The sequence below is a fragment of the Pempheris klunzingeri genome, chromosome 5 (assembly GCF_042242105.1).
Source record: "Pempheris klunzingeri isolate RE-2024b chromosome 5, fPemKlu1.hap1, whole genome shotgun sequence".
NCBI classification, from domain to species: domain Eukaryota; kingdom Metazoa; phylum Chordata; class Actinopteri; order Acropomatiformes; family Pempheridae; genus Pempheris; species Pempheris klunzingeri.
Genome location: NC_092016.1, coordinates 26,874,648 through 26,894,784, shown reverse-complemented (window position 1 = coordinate 26,894,784; position 20,137 = coordinate 26,874,648). Strand labels below are relative to the sequence as shown.

General features: G+C 43.0%; 1 protein-coding gene across 1 annotated transcript in view; it reads right to left on the bottom strand.

Annotated features, from left to right (window-relative positions):
* Positions 1–288: 288 nt before the first annotated feature.
* pard6a (par-6 family cell polarity regulator alpha) overlaps positions 289–20,137 on the bottom strand; it is a 31,914-nt gene continuing 12,065 nt past the window's right edge. Inside the window, exons 3-6 of the mRNA XM_070831358.1 lie at positions 3,737–4,026; positions 2,071–2,196; positions 1,375–1,574; positions 289–781 (exon numbers count right to left, since the gene is read on the bottom strand). Of these exons, the coding sequence (XP_070687459.1) occupies positions 460–781; positions 1,375–1,574; positions 2,071–2,196; positions 3,737–4,026 (938 nt within the window). The 3' untranslated portion in view covers positions 289–459. The remainder of the gene's footprint in view (positions 782–1,374; positions 1,575–2,070; positions 2,197–3,736; positions 4,027–20,137) is intronic.

Sequence of the window (20,137 nt, the reverse complement as noted above, 5' to 3'; positions counted from 1 at the left end):
CCAGTCAGACACTTAACAGTGACGTCTGACCGCTTTTTGTTTTGTTAAACTTTACAGGCAATTTTGGAATACAGATGATTTCTTAAACATATTGACATCATTTCTCCCCACTCATTATAAATTATTTATCTGTATACAGAACCTGACAACTGAGCTCTATACATACACAACGCCTGTAGATCCACCGAGGCTGGCAAGGGACAAAGCTAGCAGCACCTGTCCCGTCCCGTTCTTCCTGTCGTGCTGTGTCCTGTCCTGTCCCGACCCGTCCTGTCCCGTCCTTCCTGTCGTGCTGTGTCTCTCTGTGGTGCTGTCAGGGTTCCTCTCCTGTCCAAAGCTTTAAGAGTAAAGTGTTATCTGGCTGACATAGCCATGTGTAGTCGTCATGGTTACAGCACTCTGTGGTAGTAACATTCCGTAGTCCTGACAGTTACAGTGTAGCTGTCACTGTTGTCATGGTTACAGTGTTATTATGTTGCCGTCCTCTCTCATACTCTCTTGACTGCTACTAGATGTGTGGGCGGGGTTTCCGTTGTGATTGGACACCATCATGGAGCTGTCGCTCAGGGATGCTCCAACGCTATTGGGCAATGAGACACTCTGTGGGAGGGGCCTAACCACCGTGGAATTGTGCGGTCTGTTGCTAGGTGAGTTTCTGTTGAGGTTAGTGTCGTTGCTGTTGGTTACCCGTTGGGAGTCAAGGGGTGTCAGGCAGTCGCTCTCCAAGATGAGGTCGCCGTCGTCATCTTCATCATCACTGTCACCCTCTGCAATGCTGTTGCTGTAGTGACAACAGATGACAGGGCAGATAATGATCATTGAATGTACGTAGAAATGGCAGGCTGATACACGAGTGTAACACTTAGAATCTAATATACTCTCTCGCTTAGCTCTGCTTGGTCTCCACCAGCTCCTGATCACACTGTCTGTCTCCTCAGATGTTAAATGCTGCATCATGTTCACCAGATGCTGTCTGACTGCCTGCCTGCTGTGCGCTGCTGGTCGTGGCTTAAACAGAGACTGAAACAGCTGCCTGCTGCTGCTGCTACTGGAAACAGGGCTGATGAGAGCTGAGAGACTGAACCAAAACAGTAAAGCCAGTGGCCGTAAAACCAGAGCAAAGAGCTGGACGGCTGAAGTGGCTTCAGAGCTGAGCAGAGCTGAGCAGAGCTGAGCAGAGCTGAGCAGAGCTGAGCAGAGTGTGTGGGGTTATCTCTGTCAGCGACACCTTCCAATTCCACACAGCCATGTGATCCATTGTTTATATGGAAATATTGATCTACTAAAATTCTATCTTGTTTCTATTCTGTTTTATGGGTTTTAACTATTATTCAGTAGTCCCCAGTCCCCAGTCCCCAGTCCTGCCCGTCATACCTCGCAGTAATAGGGTTGCTCTGAGAGGCAGGGCTTGGTGAGTCATGTGACAGGGCTGAGCCTGTAGATCCAGCTGAACCCACAGAACCAGAGTTGCCCACTGAGGTTTTACTCCCACGAAGCACCACGTTGTTCCTCTGGTTGGCTGGTTTGACAGTCACTATGAGGTTGTGACTGTTGGCCACCATCATGTCTGTCACCTGAAATGACAGAGAGGATGGAAGAGGTCAGTCACATGAATCACTGATTCTGCTCCTTCAAATTTGAAAAATATGAAATTTGGAACATACATCATAAATCCAGCTGCCCTTGTAATCAGCATGTGCTTGTAACATTAAGTCTAAACTGTTATTACTGTTCTATCCCTTTTCAGCTTTCCTGTATGTCTTTATTTGCCTAATTAGATATTTTGAAATATTAACTAAAATAAAGTGTGAAACTGACAACATGGAAGAATCACTATTGTGATGAAGTTGGTGTTTAAGGTGTTTAAGTTTAAGTGAATCTGACTGATTTAGCATAACACAACAAAAGCGAGTACATAAAGGGTTCAGCAAGTTCTTACCATGTTCTATTGACTGTCTCATAGAGACCTCATTCAATATCCAAACTGAAAACCATTATGGTGGCTCATTAGAACTTTTGCTGGGGCTAGGCAGGTCCCAGAACAGGGTAAATGTTGGACACTGGATTTACCTGATCCAAAGACTTTCCTGCTACATCGATGCCATTAACTTCGAGGATCTCGTCATTAACTCCCAGAAGCCCGGTACTTTCTGCCAGCCCACCACGTACCAGGCGAGATATGAACACACCTGGAACCTACCGGAGGAAAAGGCCAGATAAGAGTGTAAAACATTACAGCTCTGTGCGACATCAATGATGCTTCAAACAGAGAGGTGCAGCAGTAACCATGTGACAACAGGCCTGGATATCATTATCATTATCAGTACCGGGGGTAGCTATGGCTCCATGGTAGCATGGGTCCTCCACTAATCAGAGGATCCGTCGTTCAGTGTTCTTCAGTTTGGGAATGTCAGTTAGTGGTTGGTCTCCCACTGATGAGCAGACTGGCACTTTGTATGGTGGCCCCGGCCATCAATGTATGAATAGTGTGTGAATACGTGAATGAGGAGTTAAAGCACTTTGAGCGGTCAAAAAGACGACACGGGTGCTACAAGTGCAGTCCACTTACCCCTTATGTTGTATAGAGCTCCAACATGAATGACCCAACCTTTTCTCTCAGGATATCTGAAAGTTCTGATACTTTTGAATCTCTCCGTGTTTTGTCATGGATTATCTAGTGCAGCCAGTGAAGGCAGCCAAGGCACAGGAACTTGTTTCTTGGTCACCCTGATCTCCCAAATACTAAGTCTGGCTGGAGGGCCTGCTCTGTGTCAAGTCTTTGAGCTTCTTTTTCACAATGATGGTAGTTAGATTGTTTGTATGTTTACTTGGTTATGTTTTAATTAATGTTTTAATCCACACGCTGTCTTCTTCAATGTTGTACAAGAATGAATACTGCCAACCTCTACTCTGTCAAGAACTCTGAAATCCTTCAACTAGCTGTCAATGTGGTCATTTTGGTTTTAGTTATTAAGTTAATTATTAAAATATAATACCAAATTGATAGCTTAGTTATTTTATGAGACTGAATCAGTTAAACTTGCTCTTTTTCCTCGTTTATCGAGGTGGTGCCCCAATCCAGGTGGACACAAAGTCCCATTAATTTATACAATTATTAATTATCTTTGATAGTTATTAATTATTTCTGATAGCCAACTTGCCCCATACAAGGTACCAACCCCAACATTTTGGTGCCGCCGTATGAGGAAGAGAATTAATTGTCCACACATAATTGGAACTCCTACATTTATTGGTGCCCTAGTACCACTGAGCACTACAGTGTATACCAACAGAAGGCTCAAAGAAAAGTGTTTTTATCTAAAATACATGTTGTTGTCAGCATGACAAGAGAAGCTGAGACTGAGACATCCTTCACAAATGTCAGGCAGCATGCTCAGAGCACAGGAGGTGGTTTTCCTCTTGGGTGGAAGTAAGACAGAGACCACTTTAATTCTTCCAAAGAAAGAGCACTAAAACAAAGTGATGGTGTGTTTCCTAATAAAACTGTAATAAGTTCTCACAGTTGACATGATTCAGCACTAACGTTATGTCAGTGGGATGATCCACTGTTTTTTCCAAATAGAAACACAAAATAAAGTTCTCTTAAATTATTCTCCGCAGGATGAACAGTAACTATGCTACCTCTGCTTATGTGTTCTCCACTTAAAGAGTCACTATTTTCAGAAACAATCTGACTTAAGTTGTCTTATTGGCCCAAATATAATATTTATCTCACCTTCTCTACGCCCTGCTGTGTCACCCGCACGCTCACCCCATCACGGATGTAGAAGCCCAGGGGCTTGTGGGTACCGTGCTTGTGGAGACGTACGCGCCGGTGTGTCTCAGGTAGGATGTCCACATCAATGATGGATGAGATCTGTCTGAAGTTCTGTGGTAGGCCAATCATAAGGCCCGGTTTGTTCTTGGAGTGGGTGGAGCCTGAGCCAGTGGTGCGCAGTCCGGTTAAGCCCAGACCCTTTTTACGCCTCTGGAGGGAGTTGGTGGCAAAAACTACAGGTTCATCCTCTGAAAGAAGACATATGGAAAGAGAGCAGTGCATTATTTGTATTGTGGTGTTTATAAACAAATGTGGTGTGTAAAAACATGTACAGTTTTTATACATTGAATTTAAAGCAATATTTCAAAGGTGTGGGAAATGTGGGGTAGGTTTCATGCTTATGATGGAGGGAACATACTGTAGGACTAAGGGAACATACTGTAGGACTGAGGGAACATACTGTAGGACTGAGGGAACATACTGTAGAACTAAGGGAACATACTGCAGGGCTGAGGGGAACATACTGTAGGACTGAGGGAACATACTGTAGGACTAAGGGAACACACTGTAGGACTGAGGGAACATACTGCAGGGCTGAGGGGAACATACTGTAGGATGGAGGGAACATACTGTAAGACTGAGGGAACATACTGTAGGATGGAGGGAACATACTGCAGGGCTGAGGGGAACATACTGTAGGACTAAGGGAACATACTGTAAGACTGAGGGAACATACTGCAGGGCTGAGGGGAACATACTGTAGGACGGAGGGAACATACTGCAGGGCTGAGGGAACATACTGTAGGGATGGAGGGAACATACTGTAGGACGGAGGGAACATACTGCAGGGCTGAGGGGAACATACTGCAGGGCTGAGGGGAACATTACTGCAGGGCTGAGGGGAACATACTGTAGGACGGAGGGAACATACTGTAGGACGGAGGGAACATACTGTAGGACTGAGGGAACATACTGTAGGACGGAGGGAACATACTGTAGGACTGAGGGAACATACTGCAGGGCTGAGGGGAACATACTGCAGGACTGAGGGAACATACTGCAGGGCTGAGGGAACATACTGTAGGACTGAGGGAACATACTGCAAGGCTGAGGGGAACATACTGTAGGACTGAGGGAACATACTGTAGGATGGAGGGAACATACTGTAGGACGGAGGGAACATACTGTAGGACGGAGGGAACATACTGCAGGGCTGAGGGAACATACTGTAGGACTGAGGGAACATACTGTAGGACGGAGGGAACATACTGCAGGGCTGAGGGAACATACTGCAGGGCTGAGGGGAACATACTGCAGGGCTGAGGGAACATACTGCAGGGCTGAGGGGAACATACTGCAGGGCTGAGGGAACATACTGCAGGGCTGAGGGGAACATACTGCAGGGCTGAGGGAACATACTGTAGGACTGAGGGAACATACTGCAGGACGGAGGGAACATACTGTAGGACGGAGGGAACATGGAGTGGTATTAAAAATATTACAGTGAGGAACTGTTGAGCTAGTTCAAGTTGAATGAAAAATGTTTCTAGTGAAGTGAAAGGTATTTTAGCTGCCTAGGGCTACCATACCATACAGTAGTTATGCAGTACAGTTCTTACGCAGTAATTAAGTTAAAGGAACACTGGCAGTGGAAAAGCGTTGCTGAAATTCAGATTTTACAGAACTGATGAAATCTACTACGTTGTGGGGAGCTTCAGCAGGGGTGACCCTGGCAGCCACTCACACAGAGGGGTAGGAGAGGTGCTACAGGGAGGGACTGCAGGGTTATTCACATACTAGCAGAGCACCGTCACAGGTTTATCTATATAATCTAATCAAGTGGAACGGCACATTTGAATATTTTTCTTCATTTTGTTTGGAGGAACATTTATACAACTGGGTCCAAAAATATTATTCTGTGTCAAATTTCATACGCAGATCCATTACTGCGACTGTACTGGACATGCAAGGGGAACTTCACATATTCACATAATCTACTAATTTCCCACTTCATCATGTGCATACATCTCTCTCCTCTTTCTTCCTTTTGTTTATTTGGCCATATCTCTCTCCAGGCAGCTCGATCAGTGATCAGCGGACAGCACGACTTAATCAGAGCAATCTTAGATAACCAGAAAGACAGCATAATCTAATAAATGAATATTCCTCACTTCTTCCCCTAATACTCCTCTAGTTCTTCTACTCCTGAAAACCTAACTACATATAGTGCAAATACAATTTGTACTGCGGTGGGGTGGAGTTGTTGGTGCTCTTCTGGCTCACATGGTACATCCACAGCACTAATTGTATAAATACAATAACAGAGTCACGTCACGCTCACTACTCTGTTGCTCTCACTTTCTCTTTTCAACAGAAACAATGTTTTCAGTCATTAACTATTTCCAGTTGCTCCTATTTCATCGTTTTCAATCCGCTGAGACTTGGTACTTAGTCCAACAGATTACCCGTTTGTCTCTCCAGGAACCGTTCAGTTTCATTAGATGTATCACATCAGTTGAAAACATTTCTGGTAAAAGAACAGACTGACATATGACATGAGGAGCAGATCAGAAAGCAGGACGACGTCTTCTGGCTCACTTTGGGTTTTTTATGTTTGTTCAGTCAAAGGGTTCAATGTCTTCTATGATGGGGGAAACCAACCAAACCGATGTGTTAGTAATTGATACATGTTAAATTATTATTCACATTTTCACAACAATATTAGAACACCCTCTGAGACTGAAGTCCTCACTAACTGATGAGCGACTGATTAAAGATTAATAAAGGATTTAGAAGATTATCAGAAACCTCTGTGTCTGAGCAAACTGTGGCTCTGTCAGGGTCACAGGAAGCAGATTAAACACAGCCAGATTTAATCTAAATCTATAATCCCATCATTGTTGTTGAGCAGCAGATGATTCTTTTTTGCCTCCCTCTTTGAGGTATCAGCTGCCTCTGTCAGTGTGTGCATGCTCACACACACACACACACACACACACACACACACACACACACACACACACACACACACACACACAAGCACACTGTGGATTACCACCAGAGAACCATATGAGTGATAGACAGCCTTTACTGTGCTCTGGGGGCATCTCTTAGCACTGCTGTGTGTGGAATAGGCAGGATGACAGGGGTCAGATTGAAAGGTTTAAGGGGTTATTCCACTCCAGATGTGACACTGATGTGATCCATTCATCCACTGATTTCTGGCTGCACATAGTTAAAGCTCTAACATTTGACTCACATGGCGTTAAAAAGCAGGTTTTTATGGACCAATAGGATTAAGAAGATCATGGGCAAACATCACTACGGTCAGAAACAAAAAATCAAATTCTTATCATAGTCCTGAATAAGTCCAGGCCTTTGCAGGACGTCCTCAGTCCGTCTTAATCACTCATTGAAGGCAACATGGGCGAGGCAGTACACAGAGTTTAAAACACATTCCCTTGCTGTAGAGTCAATGTGCCTGCTCATTCCCTGTCACATGACTGGTGACAGGCCTTCAATCATACCCCTGGTTCAACAGCTTTTCAGCCTTTTCTGTCATCATCATCATCATCATCATCATCATCATCAATGTCTGGAATGTCTTTTGGAGGCTGCTCGTCTCTGTAGTTCCTCACACCTGTTGTGAAATGTGGTGTTTGCACATGCTGTGTAACTAGTTTCTCCAGTTAAATCCCCAGTTCAAACTACGAGCCTTGATACGACGCCACCTGGCCCGATAGCTCAAGTCAGTCAGCCGTCACATCTGAAATGTCTTCAACCTGACATGAGACACTGCATCAGTTGTTCTTTCCCAGTGACACATCTTTAATGTGGGCGCGATGAGCCACAGCTCTGTTAGTGTAACACACCTCCGTTTTCAGCGTAGAGTTTGCCAAATCAGGCAGAAAGAGACACAAAAGTTTGGTGAGGGAGAAAAAGTTAAGAAAAGTTGGTCAACCTGCTGTATTATGTTATGATTATCCCTAAAACTTCTACATCAGTGTGATAAAGCTGATATGTTTAGTTGACTAATCCATTAGCTGAACAACAGGAACATGTTCTGGCAACGCTGTTTTGATGAGCAGAACTACCAAGCATCCCAAAAATGGGAGAAACAAGTTTTTCTTCTCTTTCTGGGGGAGTTAAACAACCCCGAACATGGAATGTGTATCCACAAACAACTGCCACACCTTTCATAGTGCACTATCATTCGAAACTTAAACTTAGTCTAGACAAGTTTAGTTTACAGTGGCTGAAACAGGGAGAAGAATGTGGTGAAGAATCATAACTTCACTCCATGACCACCATGACTTAAAGAGGGAATAAGTAAATCAAAGAGAGTCGCTCTGACACTGGACATCTTTACTGTGGAGCAGACCAGGGTTACGATTCATAAGCCTTTAAAAATGTGACTTTGAGAGCATGTTATAAGACTACTACTACTACTACTACTACTACTAATAATAATAATAATAATAAAACTTTATTTAAGACCTTTTGATGCAAAAGATGCAGTAGTGATTTACAACACGGAAATGACATGCATCAACTGCTTTACATGAAGCAGACATAAGGTGAACATAAAACAAATGAAAAACATTAAAGTTCAGTAGTAACACATTACGCGTAGTATGAAACGGAAGATAAACTTGTGGAAAATAAAATATTAAAACAACTAAAAACAAGTCCAAATAAACAGACTTTACAGAAGCAGCATAAGTACAAGTAAATACAACACAAGGGCAGCAGTGCATCGGTGCAAGCAAAGTGCTAAATGGAATCTCAGGCCTGTACTAGGCAGAGATAGAGGAAGCTCAGTTAGTGAGCTGACCTCCCTGATATCGACAGGTAGCTGGTTCCATACAAAGCATACAAAGGCAGCTGTTGACTGTGACACTGGTCCAGGTAAATACACCTGCTGCAATCACTCACAGACGGCAGAAATGCTCCCTCAAAGCACACATCACTCTAATGAAACTGGTTGTTTCTTTCCTCTACTTGTCTTTGGACCGTTGTCACAACAAATGAGAAAGAGCAGCAAGAAGCACATCACACACACACACACACACACACTAACTGCCACTTCTCATACCAGGCTTTTATTTAGTCGGAAAAGAAGAGCAAACAAAGCCACTCTGCTGGAGACAAATACCTGACCTGCCACATTCCTCATTCGGCATTCTTTCTCTCTGTTTCTAACGCACACACATCACACACACTACACAGACACACTGTCTTCATGTAGAGAGTGTGTGTGTTTCCTGACAAGGCAGACAGAAAGGGCCAGACTAAAGCCTGAAGGCACAGTCACTGCTAAGCCCCCTCTAAACACACACACACACACACACACACACACACACACACACACACACACACACACACACAGAGTGATAACAAAGGTTTTCTCCTTCCCTAAAGAACACTTTAATGCAGTGTTACAGCCAATACGTAATAAATATTACAATGCTGTCTAAATGCTACAGTGTCATGTTTACTCTGATCTTGGAAGGTTCATGACTTCCAGACCAAAAATATTGCTGATTGTAAATTGTTCCACAACAGCAGCTTTTAAACAATCTCTTACTTTGATGCTCATAAATGCCGAGGTATAACAAGATCTGATTTAGTCTTACAACGTTAAGCTAAATGTTGCAAATAATGGTCACATGACTGCAATGATTTTATTTGTTGATAAATGTAACATCTGGTGAGGAGATACAGACTATAATATATAATATCTATCTATCTATTTATATAAAATGATGGATATCTCTTGTACTTTTCTCTCCATGTGGCCTGCAGTCTGCCGGCACCCTGATACTGGATGCTTACAGAGTAAAACGCAACTAGGGCAGCACATATGAAAGTATAGCTGGTTAGCATTCCTTCCCCTATATGTGTATATATATATATATATATATAAATATAGGGGAAGGAATGCTAACAATGAAGGACCTCAAGAAGACAGAAATATTAGGAGGTGCGTTGTGTTTAATGTATATTCATGCATCATCATGTGCATAAAGAACAACTGGCAAAGAATAGAAAAGTAAACATAATGAAAAGCTCACATGATCTAAGTGTCGGGGCTCCGTTTATTAGCATGGAGGCCGTTCTGGCCTGGCAGACACTCAGAACAATAAATAAACCATCCAGCAAGAATCCCTGCCTGCTTTAGGCACTGACTGACTGCTTTACTGTATCTGAAATGAACAGTGGACTGCAAAGGGCCAGTAAGCAATAAAACAGTGACATGCTACATTTACACCATGCCATAATTACTGTCGTACTACATAAGGGTCTAGGCTGGTCAGGTTGGCTGCTAAGTGTGCAACCTTTTCGAGTAGCTCCAGACGTGATCTGTGTACGTGGATCACGCCATCTCTCTCTGATCACGTCTCTGAACAGTTCACATTAATGACTGCTGCTCACAGGAGCGAGCCTGTGATTTGGAGCTTTGGTCTGAGATCTGGATCTTCGGTCTTACGTCCCACATTAAACTCTGCGCTTCAAGCTGCAGAGACAGTAACGTCACACATGGCCTCATTTGTTCATGAACATCTTGATGTTGAACTGGGGACGGGGGACAAACAGGCTGATTGCTAGCTAGCCTTGTTGTTAAACCTGCTGTCAGATTCTACTGACTGGGTGTCAGCTGTATGCAGCGTTAGTGACTGGGAATCTTGCTAGCATAAAGTTAGCTTTTCTGAGCTTCTAACAGCTGATCCAGAGGGTTCTATGAGCTGAGCGGACTAGAAATATCTCCTGCTGCCAAGAATCTTATGGGATGGTAATGGTTGTTAAAAATATTAGAATAAAAAATATTAAATAATTTTTGCAAAGTGTCCATTATCAGGAATAAATGGACTCCCCGGAGGAAACACCTCATCCATTCATTCCTGATAATGGACACCTTATTGGGCATTATCCCTTACGTAGACAGGACACTTCATTCACCCTACCCTACGTTATGTGGTAAATTCAGTCGTAAGGTAGCCCAGCGCTGTTATTAGTGGTCAAAAAAGTCATACAAAACATAACTTTAGTGTGTTGAATGTTGTTGTAACGTTAGCTCGCTGATATTATCTATGAATCCTTTAGTTATTTGTTTGTTAAATGGAAATCCAAGTGAGCATAGCTTCTGTTCTGGTGGTTGTCTGGTGTGTCAGGAGTGTGTTACTTTTCATTCTGCCATGCCTTCGCGACACACTCATCTTCATGTTGTTGTGTTTCAGTTGCTGGAACAAACTGCCACTGTTCCCATGTCATTTTTTTTTTTTACTGTTTTTACGTCTAACTTTTTACGTCATGTTGACTAAATCCAATGTGTGCTCCCGAAGCTGTCATGCTCTCCTTTTACTACATGAGATTGTCATCTGGACCCTCATATGTCCGCAGCAATTTCTACAACTTCAAAATGTCTTTTCCTCTTAGACTGGGGACTTGTGGTTAATTCCATCACTTAAAACTTACATAATTTTATTTAAGGTTAGTTAAAAATTCACATTGCCATCTTCAGTGAGTTTTCAGTTCATTACCTAGCTCTAACACTGTATGAAAGAGCAATGTTGAGTATTACTTTAAAACATAGAAACCAACCAGTCTTGAGTCAACAGTCAGTCTGTTCATCATGCTTATTTAACTAGCTGGCAGTATGACAGTATGATTGTAAGCTGTTACTACTCACCACATTAGTATAGAACAAGGCATGGAAATGACTGGCTGGATGGCATTACTCTGGCCTCCAGCTCCACTGGGAGGAATCTGGGAGTTATCTTTGACCAGGATTTGTCCTTTAACTCCCACATTAAACACATTTCCAGAACTGCCTTTTTCCATCTATGTAATATTGTTAAAATCAGGTCCATCCTGTCTATAGATGATGCAGAAAAATGAGTCGGACTATTGTCCGACTAAGGACTATTGTAACTCCTTATTATCAGGCTGCCCCAATAAGTCCTTAAAGACTCTCCAGCTGGTCCAGAACGCTGCTGCTCCTGTTCTGATGAGAACTAAGAGAAGAGACCATATTTCTCCTGTACTGGCTTCTCTTCATTGGCTTCCAGTAAAATCTACAATAGAGTTTAAAATCCTTCTCCTCACCTACAAGGTTCTTAATGTTCAGGCTCCATCATATCTTAAAGAACTCATAGTACCGTACTACCCCACTAGAGCACTGTGCTCCCAGACTGCAGGCCTACTGGTGGTTCCTAAAGTCCTCTAAAGTAGTGATGGAGCCAGAGCTTTCAGCTATCAGGCTCCTCTCCTGTGGAACCTCCTTCCAGTCTGGGTTCGGGGGGGCAGACACCCTCTCTACATTTAAGAGTAGACTAAAAACCTTCCTTTGTGATAAAGCCTATAGTTCAGGGCTGGCTCAGGCCTTAGACCAGCCCCTAGTTATGCTGCTATAGGCTTAGACTGCCGGGGGACTCCCATGATGCACTGGGCTCCTCTATCCTCCTCTTCCTCTCCATCCTGATGCTTCATGTCTCTTTAATGTCTGTTTCTAACTTGCTATCTTCCCCGGAGCCTTTCTGTGCTTTTCTCATCCCTCTGGTTCCTGTGGATCCTGGTCCTGGTTCTCCTGCTGTGGTTCTCAGGTTCCTGTGGATCCTGGTCCTGGTTCTCCTGCTGTGGTTCTCTGGTTCCTGTGGATCCTGGTCCTGGTTCTCCTACTGTGGTTCTCAGGTTCCTGTGGATCCTGGTTCTGGTTCTCCTGCTGTGGTTCTCAGGTTCCTGTGGATCCTGGTCCTGGTTCTCCTGCTGTGGTTCTCAGGTTCCTGTGGATCCTGATCCTGGTTCTCCTGCTGTGGTTCTCTGGTTCCTGTGGATCCTGGTCCTGGTTCTCTTGCTGTGGTTCTCTGGCTTCATGGATCACTGCTGAGGATCATCAGCCACTCATCATGTTTTTCAGTGCTACCTATTGCTAATTTATTAGTCACACTCCTATTGTCAGTGCTGTAGCTGCTGTTAGTATGTTGGTTGCTGTTTGTGTTCTCTCTTTCTCTCTCTCTCTCTCTCTCTCTCTGTCCAACCTCCACCCAACATGGACCCTGACAGAAAGCCCTCCCCCACCTCTGAGCCTGGTTCTGTTCCAGGTTTCTTCCTGTTAAAGGGGAGTTCTTCCTCCACTGTTTCCTAATATAATATCTGATGCTGCTCATGTGGGGATTCTTGAATCCTTAATGTTGAATTACTGAATCGTTGGGTCTCTCTCTAATTAAAGAGTTTGGTCTAGACCTGCTCTTTATGGAAAGAGTCTTGAGATAACACTGTTGTGAATTGGCGCTCTATAAATAAAGATAGATAGATAGATTGATTGATTGAAAGCCCTGGGCTACAGAACATGTGTGATCAACAACCTGACTAGCCAGTTACTGTTAAATTTGGTTGGTTATCCAAAAATAATCTGGATATTATCTCGCCATCATCTGCCGCTGTGTTAGTCCATCCCATAGCTGTCCCAAATGCATCATGTGTCTGCACGAGATCTGCACCTGTCAGAAGTGTGTGTGTGTGTGTTTGTGTGTGTGTGTGTGTAACAGTGACCTCACTCTGTTGTGCCCACCATCTGGAGCCCAAAGGGCTGCCATATGGCTGAATCCAGAGACAGGGAGGGCACGACATGAAACAAAGAGCACACCTCCTGCTGTGAGCGTGTGCTATTAACCCTTAATGTGCCACCAATTTACAATTACAACTGGAAATTGTATTTTTCTCCTCACTGGTTTGCACATTTTTATGAAGCCACTTCACTGTTTCTTCACAGCTTTACAGTGACGCATTATGAACCATGAAACCATTTAGTAAGGAGGAAATATCTTAAAATGTAATTTCACTGTGATTTTAAACCAAGGAAATCCAAACCTTGACCAAAATTCAACTCTTTGCACAACTGTCCTCTCCACAATCACAAGCTTAACTGTTCTTAAGAAGCACGTGGTCCCGTCCTGCACTCGACTATTGATGACAATCAGACTGCTGTCTTTGAAACACTTTTTGGGACTTAAAAGTTTTGGTTCACAGAGAGCGCACAAATCCACAATGCTTAGTGCAGCACAGCTCTTCCCACTGTCAGGGCCACCTGACCTTCACTGTAGCTGTCGCCACGTTCAATGATGCCTCTGTCCTGTCTACACAACATGTATATCACCATATTCTTATTCCAAGCATTAAAAGCAAATGCACCAACCAAACCAAGAGCTGGAACTGATCGTCATTATGAAATCTACACGGTCAGAGGGCACTCCCCCTTCTCCCCTCTCTCCTGGCCAGAACAGAGAGGATCTGAGCTTCGCTGCTGCCAACTGACAGCAGCTTCTCGTAGTAGCTCCACAAACACTGCTTTGGGCTTTGCAACAAGAGACTAAAGTTTGGAGAGCGGCCTGTCACAGTTTATTCTCAGTGTCTTTTTTCTTTGGACTTGCCGGCAGTCTGTCCAACACTCAGATGACGACGTCATTGATGACATAATTACTGCAAAAACAGAGAACAGTTGATGTGCTGCAGTTGTCCGGCCATCACAGCACATTCAGTGTTGCACTGAGTTCAGTAAAGTTGAGAATATATTCATAGATCCTTCTTGGATAATAACTCATAAGCGGAATCTGTAGTTTAAAGGAGTTAAAAAGATGATATTAAACAGATGTATTTGAATTAAAAATATTCTGCTCATTGTCAGGGTCATACTTCCATCCTACTAGAATATTTTTACATGCTGTACAGTTCAAAAACCACATTGTTTTTCCCATCCTGTCATGCTGCACACTGCTCTGTTTGGTCTCTTTCTTTTAGCCTCTTTTTTATGAATTAAAGACGACAGACAACAGGTTAAATATTGTGTTGTCTGTCACTTCACCGTGTCAGATGTTGGAGAACAGATTTAGCCTTTTTCACACTTCATGATAGGCGCCTGAGCAACGGAGCAGGCAGAGCAGCTGTACCTCCACTATTAGACTTGGAGGAGCAAACTTCTGTTTTTGCATCCGCTCTTTTTGATCACACAACTTTGGTATTTTTGAACATTTTAACAAGTTTGGATCGAAATCAGTTCTATCTGACTGTGTCATATGTAGTGTTCCAATTTAAAATGACATTCCCCGTCCTTACCGAAGCCGATTTCTTATATAAACTCCAGACAGTTCTCAGGGAATCAGGTCCATTTCCCACATGCTAAAACTGTTACCACCTACTGAAATCCTCTGTTTGGTTTAGGCTAAGCACACTGCGGTTGTTATTCTGTGTTTTTAAGCGTTTACCAGAAACAAAATGGCTTTTATTTCACAGAAATGACAGGAAGTCTTCTCTCCCATTAGTGCTGCTTCCCAGTGGAGCATTCAGGTCCAGTCAGAACTAACAGCTACACCACAGTGGTCCAAACAAAACACAGCAGAACTCCGTCAGACACACTGACTGACTACGTTAATGCGTCCCTGAATATCTGTGTGTTTCAATCACTGAGCATGAAGAAGTTTATCTTCAGGGATTTCTAGTAGACAGACTGCAGGAAATCAGATGACATAGTTTAAAGAACTTTTACCTGGGAGAACATAAACACACACCTATTCTCATACTCTCATACACACACACTGTGTCTTCTTCTTTAGGGTTTACTTTGTAGGGTTTTGGGTTACTTTGTGGATTGGAGACTGAAATGCACATGATGTTGAATCAGGTCACAAACACAACAAAAGCTTGGGTTGAGTTAAGTAGCTTTACAATTTGTCTTGACAAACTACAAAATAGCTGCATTACATCACTCGGAGACAACATTTAATTGGTCGCTAACTGCTGAAACTAGAACTGTGAGCAGTGAGGGGTGCAAATCATGCACATAACACACACATAACTCTGCACCCATGCACTTCATCACCACATCATTAAAGAAAATGCTGGCGAGGTTGAGCTAGGTGGTATCTGTGTGTGTGTGTGTGTGTGTCAATGTGTGTGTGTGCCAGCAGGGTTTTTTCTAGTTAAAATCTTACAGATGTAAAAAGCAGCAAATCATCACATTTAAGAGGGTGGAACCAGTGACTGTTGGCCTTTTATCTGGTAAAAGATCCTCTTCTCTACCTGTCTTTGTTGTCTCTTTCTCTCTCTCCAATCACTTTTTGTTTCAATTTACGATTCTGTGGGAGCCTTTCAATGAAGGGCAGTTTCAAGGAAAAAGACAGCCTCTGAATGGTTTGATATGCTGAAACCACAGTTTACACTGCGTGCACAACTATTAGGCAAATTGTGTTCCTGAGGATTCATTTTATTTTTGAAGAGATACAGTGCTCTCAGTCAATCCAAAATGTTAATAAATCTCAAACCTGAGTATTTAACAAAGGAAAAGTGAGCTTTGGCTTCCTCAGGAGAATATCTATGTGTTCAGAATCATTATGCAACTAAATGAAAAAAATATTTTCATTTATTAGAGTAAGAATAAGGCCCATAAGTTCTCAATAGGGTTTAGGTCAGGTGAGGAAGGGGGCCATGTCATTATTTACTTCATCTTTAAAGCCTTTGCTGACTAGCCACACAGTGGAGTACTTGGATGTATGTGATGGAGCATTGTCCTGCATAAATATCATGGCCTTCTCGAATGATGTAGACTTTTTCCAGTAGCGGTGCTTGAAGAAAGTATCTTCTAAAAACTGGCAGTAGGTTTGGGAGTTGATTTTAAGTCCATCTTCAACCCGAAAAGGTCCAACTAGCTCACCCTTAATAACAGCAGCCCATACCAGTACCCCACCTCCACCTTGCTGGCGTCTGACTCGAAGTGGAGCTCTGTGCTCATTAGTGATCCAGCCACAGGCTCATCCATCTGGTCCCCCAAGAGTCACTCTCATTTCATCCATCCATAAAACCTTTGAAAAAGTCTTCAGATATCTCTTGGCCCAGTCTTGACCTTTAAACTTATGAGTCTTGTTGAGTGGTGGACGTGTTTCAGCCTTCCTTAGATGGGCCATGTCTCAGAGCACCCAACACCTTGTCCTTCTGGACACTCCAGGCAGGTTGATTTCTGGAATATGGCAGCACTGGAGGTTAATGGGTTCCTGGTAGCTTCACGTTTAATTCTTCTCAAGTCTTAAGCAGTTCATTTGCGTCTTTTTTTCTCCACACGTTTCTTGCGACCCTGTTGACTATTTGCAACAAAACGTTTGATTGATCGGTGATAAAGCCTCAATAGCTTGGCTACTTCAAGAATGCTGCATCCCTCTGAAAGGCATTTTACAATTTTTTTAAAATATAAATCTCTTTTTTGGCCCATCTTGTCTGAGGTAAAGAAGCTACCTAATAATTATGCACACCTTGATATATGGTGTTGATCACTTTAGGCCACACCCTCCCTCAAGGTAAAAACGGTAAAGAGATGTCATCTGACATGAACTGGAATCCACTCGGTATTAAGAGCTGCAATGATTAATCGATAAATTGATTGTCAGATGACTAATAGGCAACCATATTGATTTATTATTATCATTATTATTATTGTGTCCTTTTTCAGGAAAAATGAAGCATATTTCTCTGGTTTCAGCTTGATGCAGTTCTTTGACGTATATGATGGTTGAGTGAATACATTGGGATTTTGGACTGTCAGTAAAACAAACGATCATCAAATTGTCAAATTTCTGACATTTTTAGACAAAACAATAAAGAGAAGGAAAGAATCTATTAGTTGCATCCCCATCAGGTTTTGTTCCTTACTTAGAGTGAAATAATGATACATTTGCATTGATCTGATGTGAAGAATATTTGAAGCGTGCCTTGTAGATCCAAGCTTGATTACCATCACCTCATCCCCCACCCTACTCCCTTACGTCGCCTCTCACCTTGAAGGTTAGTAACTAGCTCCCTCTCTTCCCCACTCTTCCACTCAGTGCACAGTGCATGTTCTGTGCCAGCAGTGACCAAAGCACCACAAACAGCATTAAACGTCTTCCTTATGTCACCAGTCCTGCTGCAGCTTTTCATTCCAGTCTGACTCAATTCAGCCTGTGAGGCGAGTGTCTGCAGTGGCAGGCTGCAAACACAATGAGACTGAAAACCACTGATTCTCTCTCGGTCTTTCTCTCCCTTTCCCTCCATCCATGCATCTTGTGTATAAATATTTGATTTCCTCCTCCTCTCATCACGTTGTACGCAGATATTTTCAGAGCTCCATCCAGAGAGTCCAGTCAGGGGCTGGGGGAGCAGTGCCAGTCACAGCTGGAACAGTGAAGACACAGACATGTCAGCACCACGGCACTGTTCTCTCCGTTTATTTGTGTACTTGTGTATTTGTGTACGTCTGTGTGCTGCTGTTATTTCGGGAAAGTCCCCCCCCCCTTCTTCATCCACCCGCTCCTTTTCTCTTCCTCTTTTTTCCCTCTCTCCCTCTGCCTGCTCTCTTCCAATCTCTCTGTTTCAATCTTTCATTTCCTTCTCTCTCTCTCTCTCTCTCTCTCTCTCTCTCTCTCTCTCTCTCGCTCTCGGTGTGTCTATCATTTACTCTCTCACACACACACACACACACACACACACCAAATTTTGGGGTCTTTTAGCAGCATCACAAAGCTCCTAGTCTGTAACTCTGTCCAACAGGATGCAGAATGAAGCGTCTGAAAACTGCACTAATTAAAAATACTTTACCTGCTCCATCACTATGTCATGGACAACATAACTGCATTAGTTTGGAGTATGCACACAGAGCTCTAGATTTAACCTAATATTCAAACAGACAGGGGATTTCAATGTACAGTGTAACTGTCTGGTTTTCTGTACACAATAAACATCTTGATTACCAGCAAGATAAACTGCATTTAAACGTTATCTAAAGCTGTGCTCTGTAATTTCAGAACCTTAACATACATAATTTACTTTAGGAATCACAAAACAAAACATCCATCATTTTGGTTTATGCAGAAAACCCCTTCAACCAGGTGAGGCGCAGACATCTTACACTGGGGAAGATCAGGTTTTGCAAGAATTTGGTTGAAAGTTTCTTTAAACATCTCCCACAGCGTCAGTCAGAACAGTTGTCCCTCCGCTGTTCATTACTGAAGAGCTGCTGGCCGTCACGCTTCGATCAGACCTTCACTGTCTAATTTGTTCTCACTATTTTTTTTCTAATCCTTTAATTTTATCACTAGGCTGCCAATCTCAGAATAATATAATATTGGATGCAGTTCACCTTCAAATCCAACAAGGATGATTGTGGAGGCTTCCTCAGCTAGACCTGCTGCACTTACAGCTCTTCTTCATACTCACATACACCTTTCTGTGTCTCCCCACTCCAAAAATGCTATTGTTACACACTTAAAATATGGTTCAGACACCACGTGGTTTGCAAACTCTCTCCTTCTTGTCCCCAGTATTTGCTAATTCAATCTTTCATCCTTCCTTGATAGTTGGAGCTTTCTCCTCATGGTCTTCCCTTGGTATGAGCACTCTATATATACATAAACAACACCTTCGCATCTTTTCAGCAAAAGACTAACTCCTCTATCAACATTCTTTAGATACCAACAAATACATAGCTTCGTCCAAAATGTTGCTCCTACATCTGCGTGAATTGACTCCTGTTTGACCCCCCTGCCATCCACAAAAGACGTCATATCTGTCGTGTATAAACTTATTCACTCCTCATTCACTTCCATCCCACCTTCATGCATTATATTGAAAGATTTCAGAGTGGAAATCCTAGATGAGATGTGGGGCAAATTCTTAAGCCTTGTTCACACTTCATCGATCTGTCTGAGGCACAAACTGATCAAATATAAAATTCTTCCACGTGTGCATCTGACCAAAGTCAGGATAGCTCAGATTGAGGTTCATGTCAACCCACCTTGTGACAGATGTCACTCAGTCCTGCCACATACATTCAGTATGTACTACAGGTTCATGTATGTATGAACATTTCAACAATTTCAATTTCACAATTTCAACAAATTGCGAAAAAAAGAAAAGAAAAGAAAACGTTCTGCAAACAATCACTCGCAGTCTGTGAGTCTTCTCATGTGGCTGTGGCATCATGCTGTTTCTTCTCTCAGACAGTGGGAAGGACTCATCTCAGACAATAAACCTGCTGGACTAAATCACATCCACAGGTAACACAGATGCAGGACCCGTGGGCCACCATCTGAAGATGATTTAGCCCCTGGAAGCAAGGGTCAATGTTTCTGAGCTTCTGGTTTGCCTCGCAGATATCTGGATAATGGACAACAGATATTGGGCCAAGTCTTCCTCTTCTGTGTGCCAGACATTGTTTAACCCATGTGACATGAAATCATCATCAGATGATAACCGATGCGTTCCAAGATTGCATTTCTGAAAATGTGTTCCACCTCATTTGCTCTTCATGTGGACTGTTTACCTGGGTGCAACCGAAGC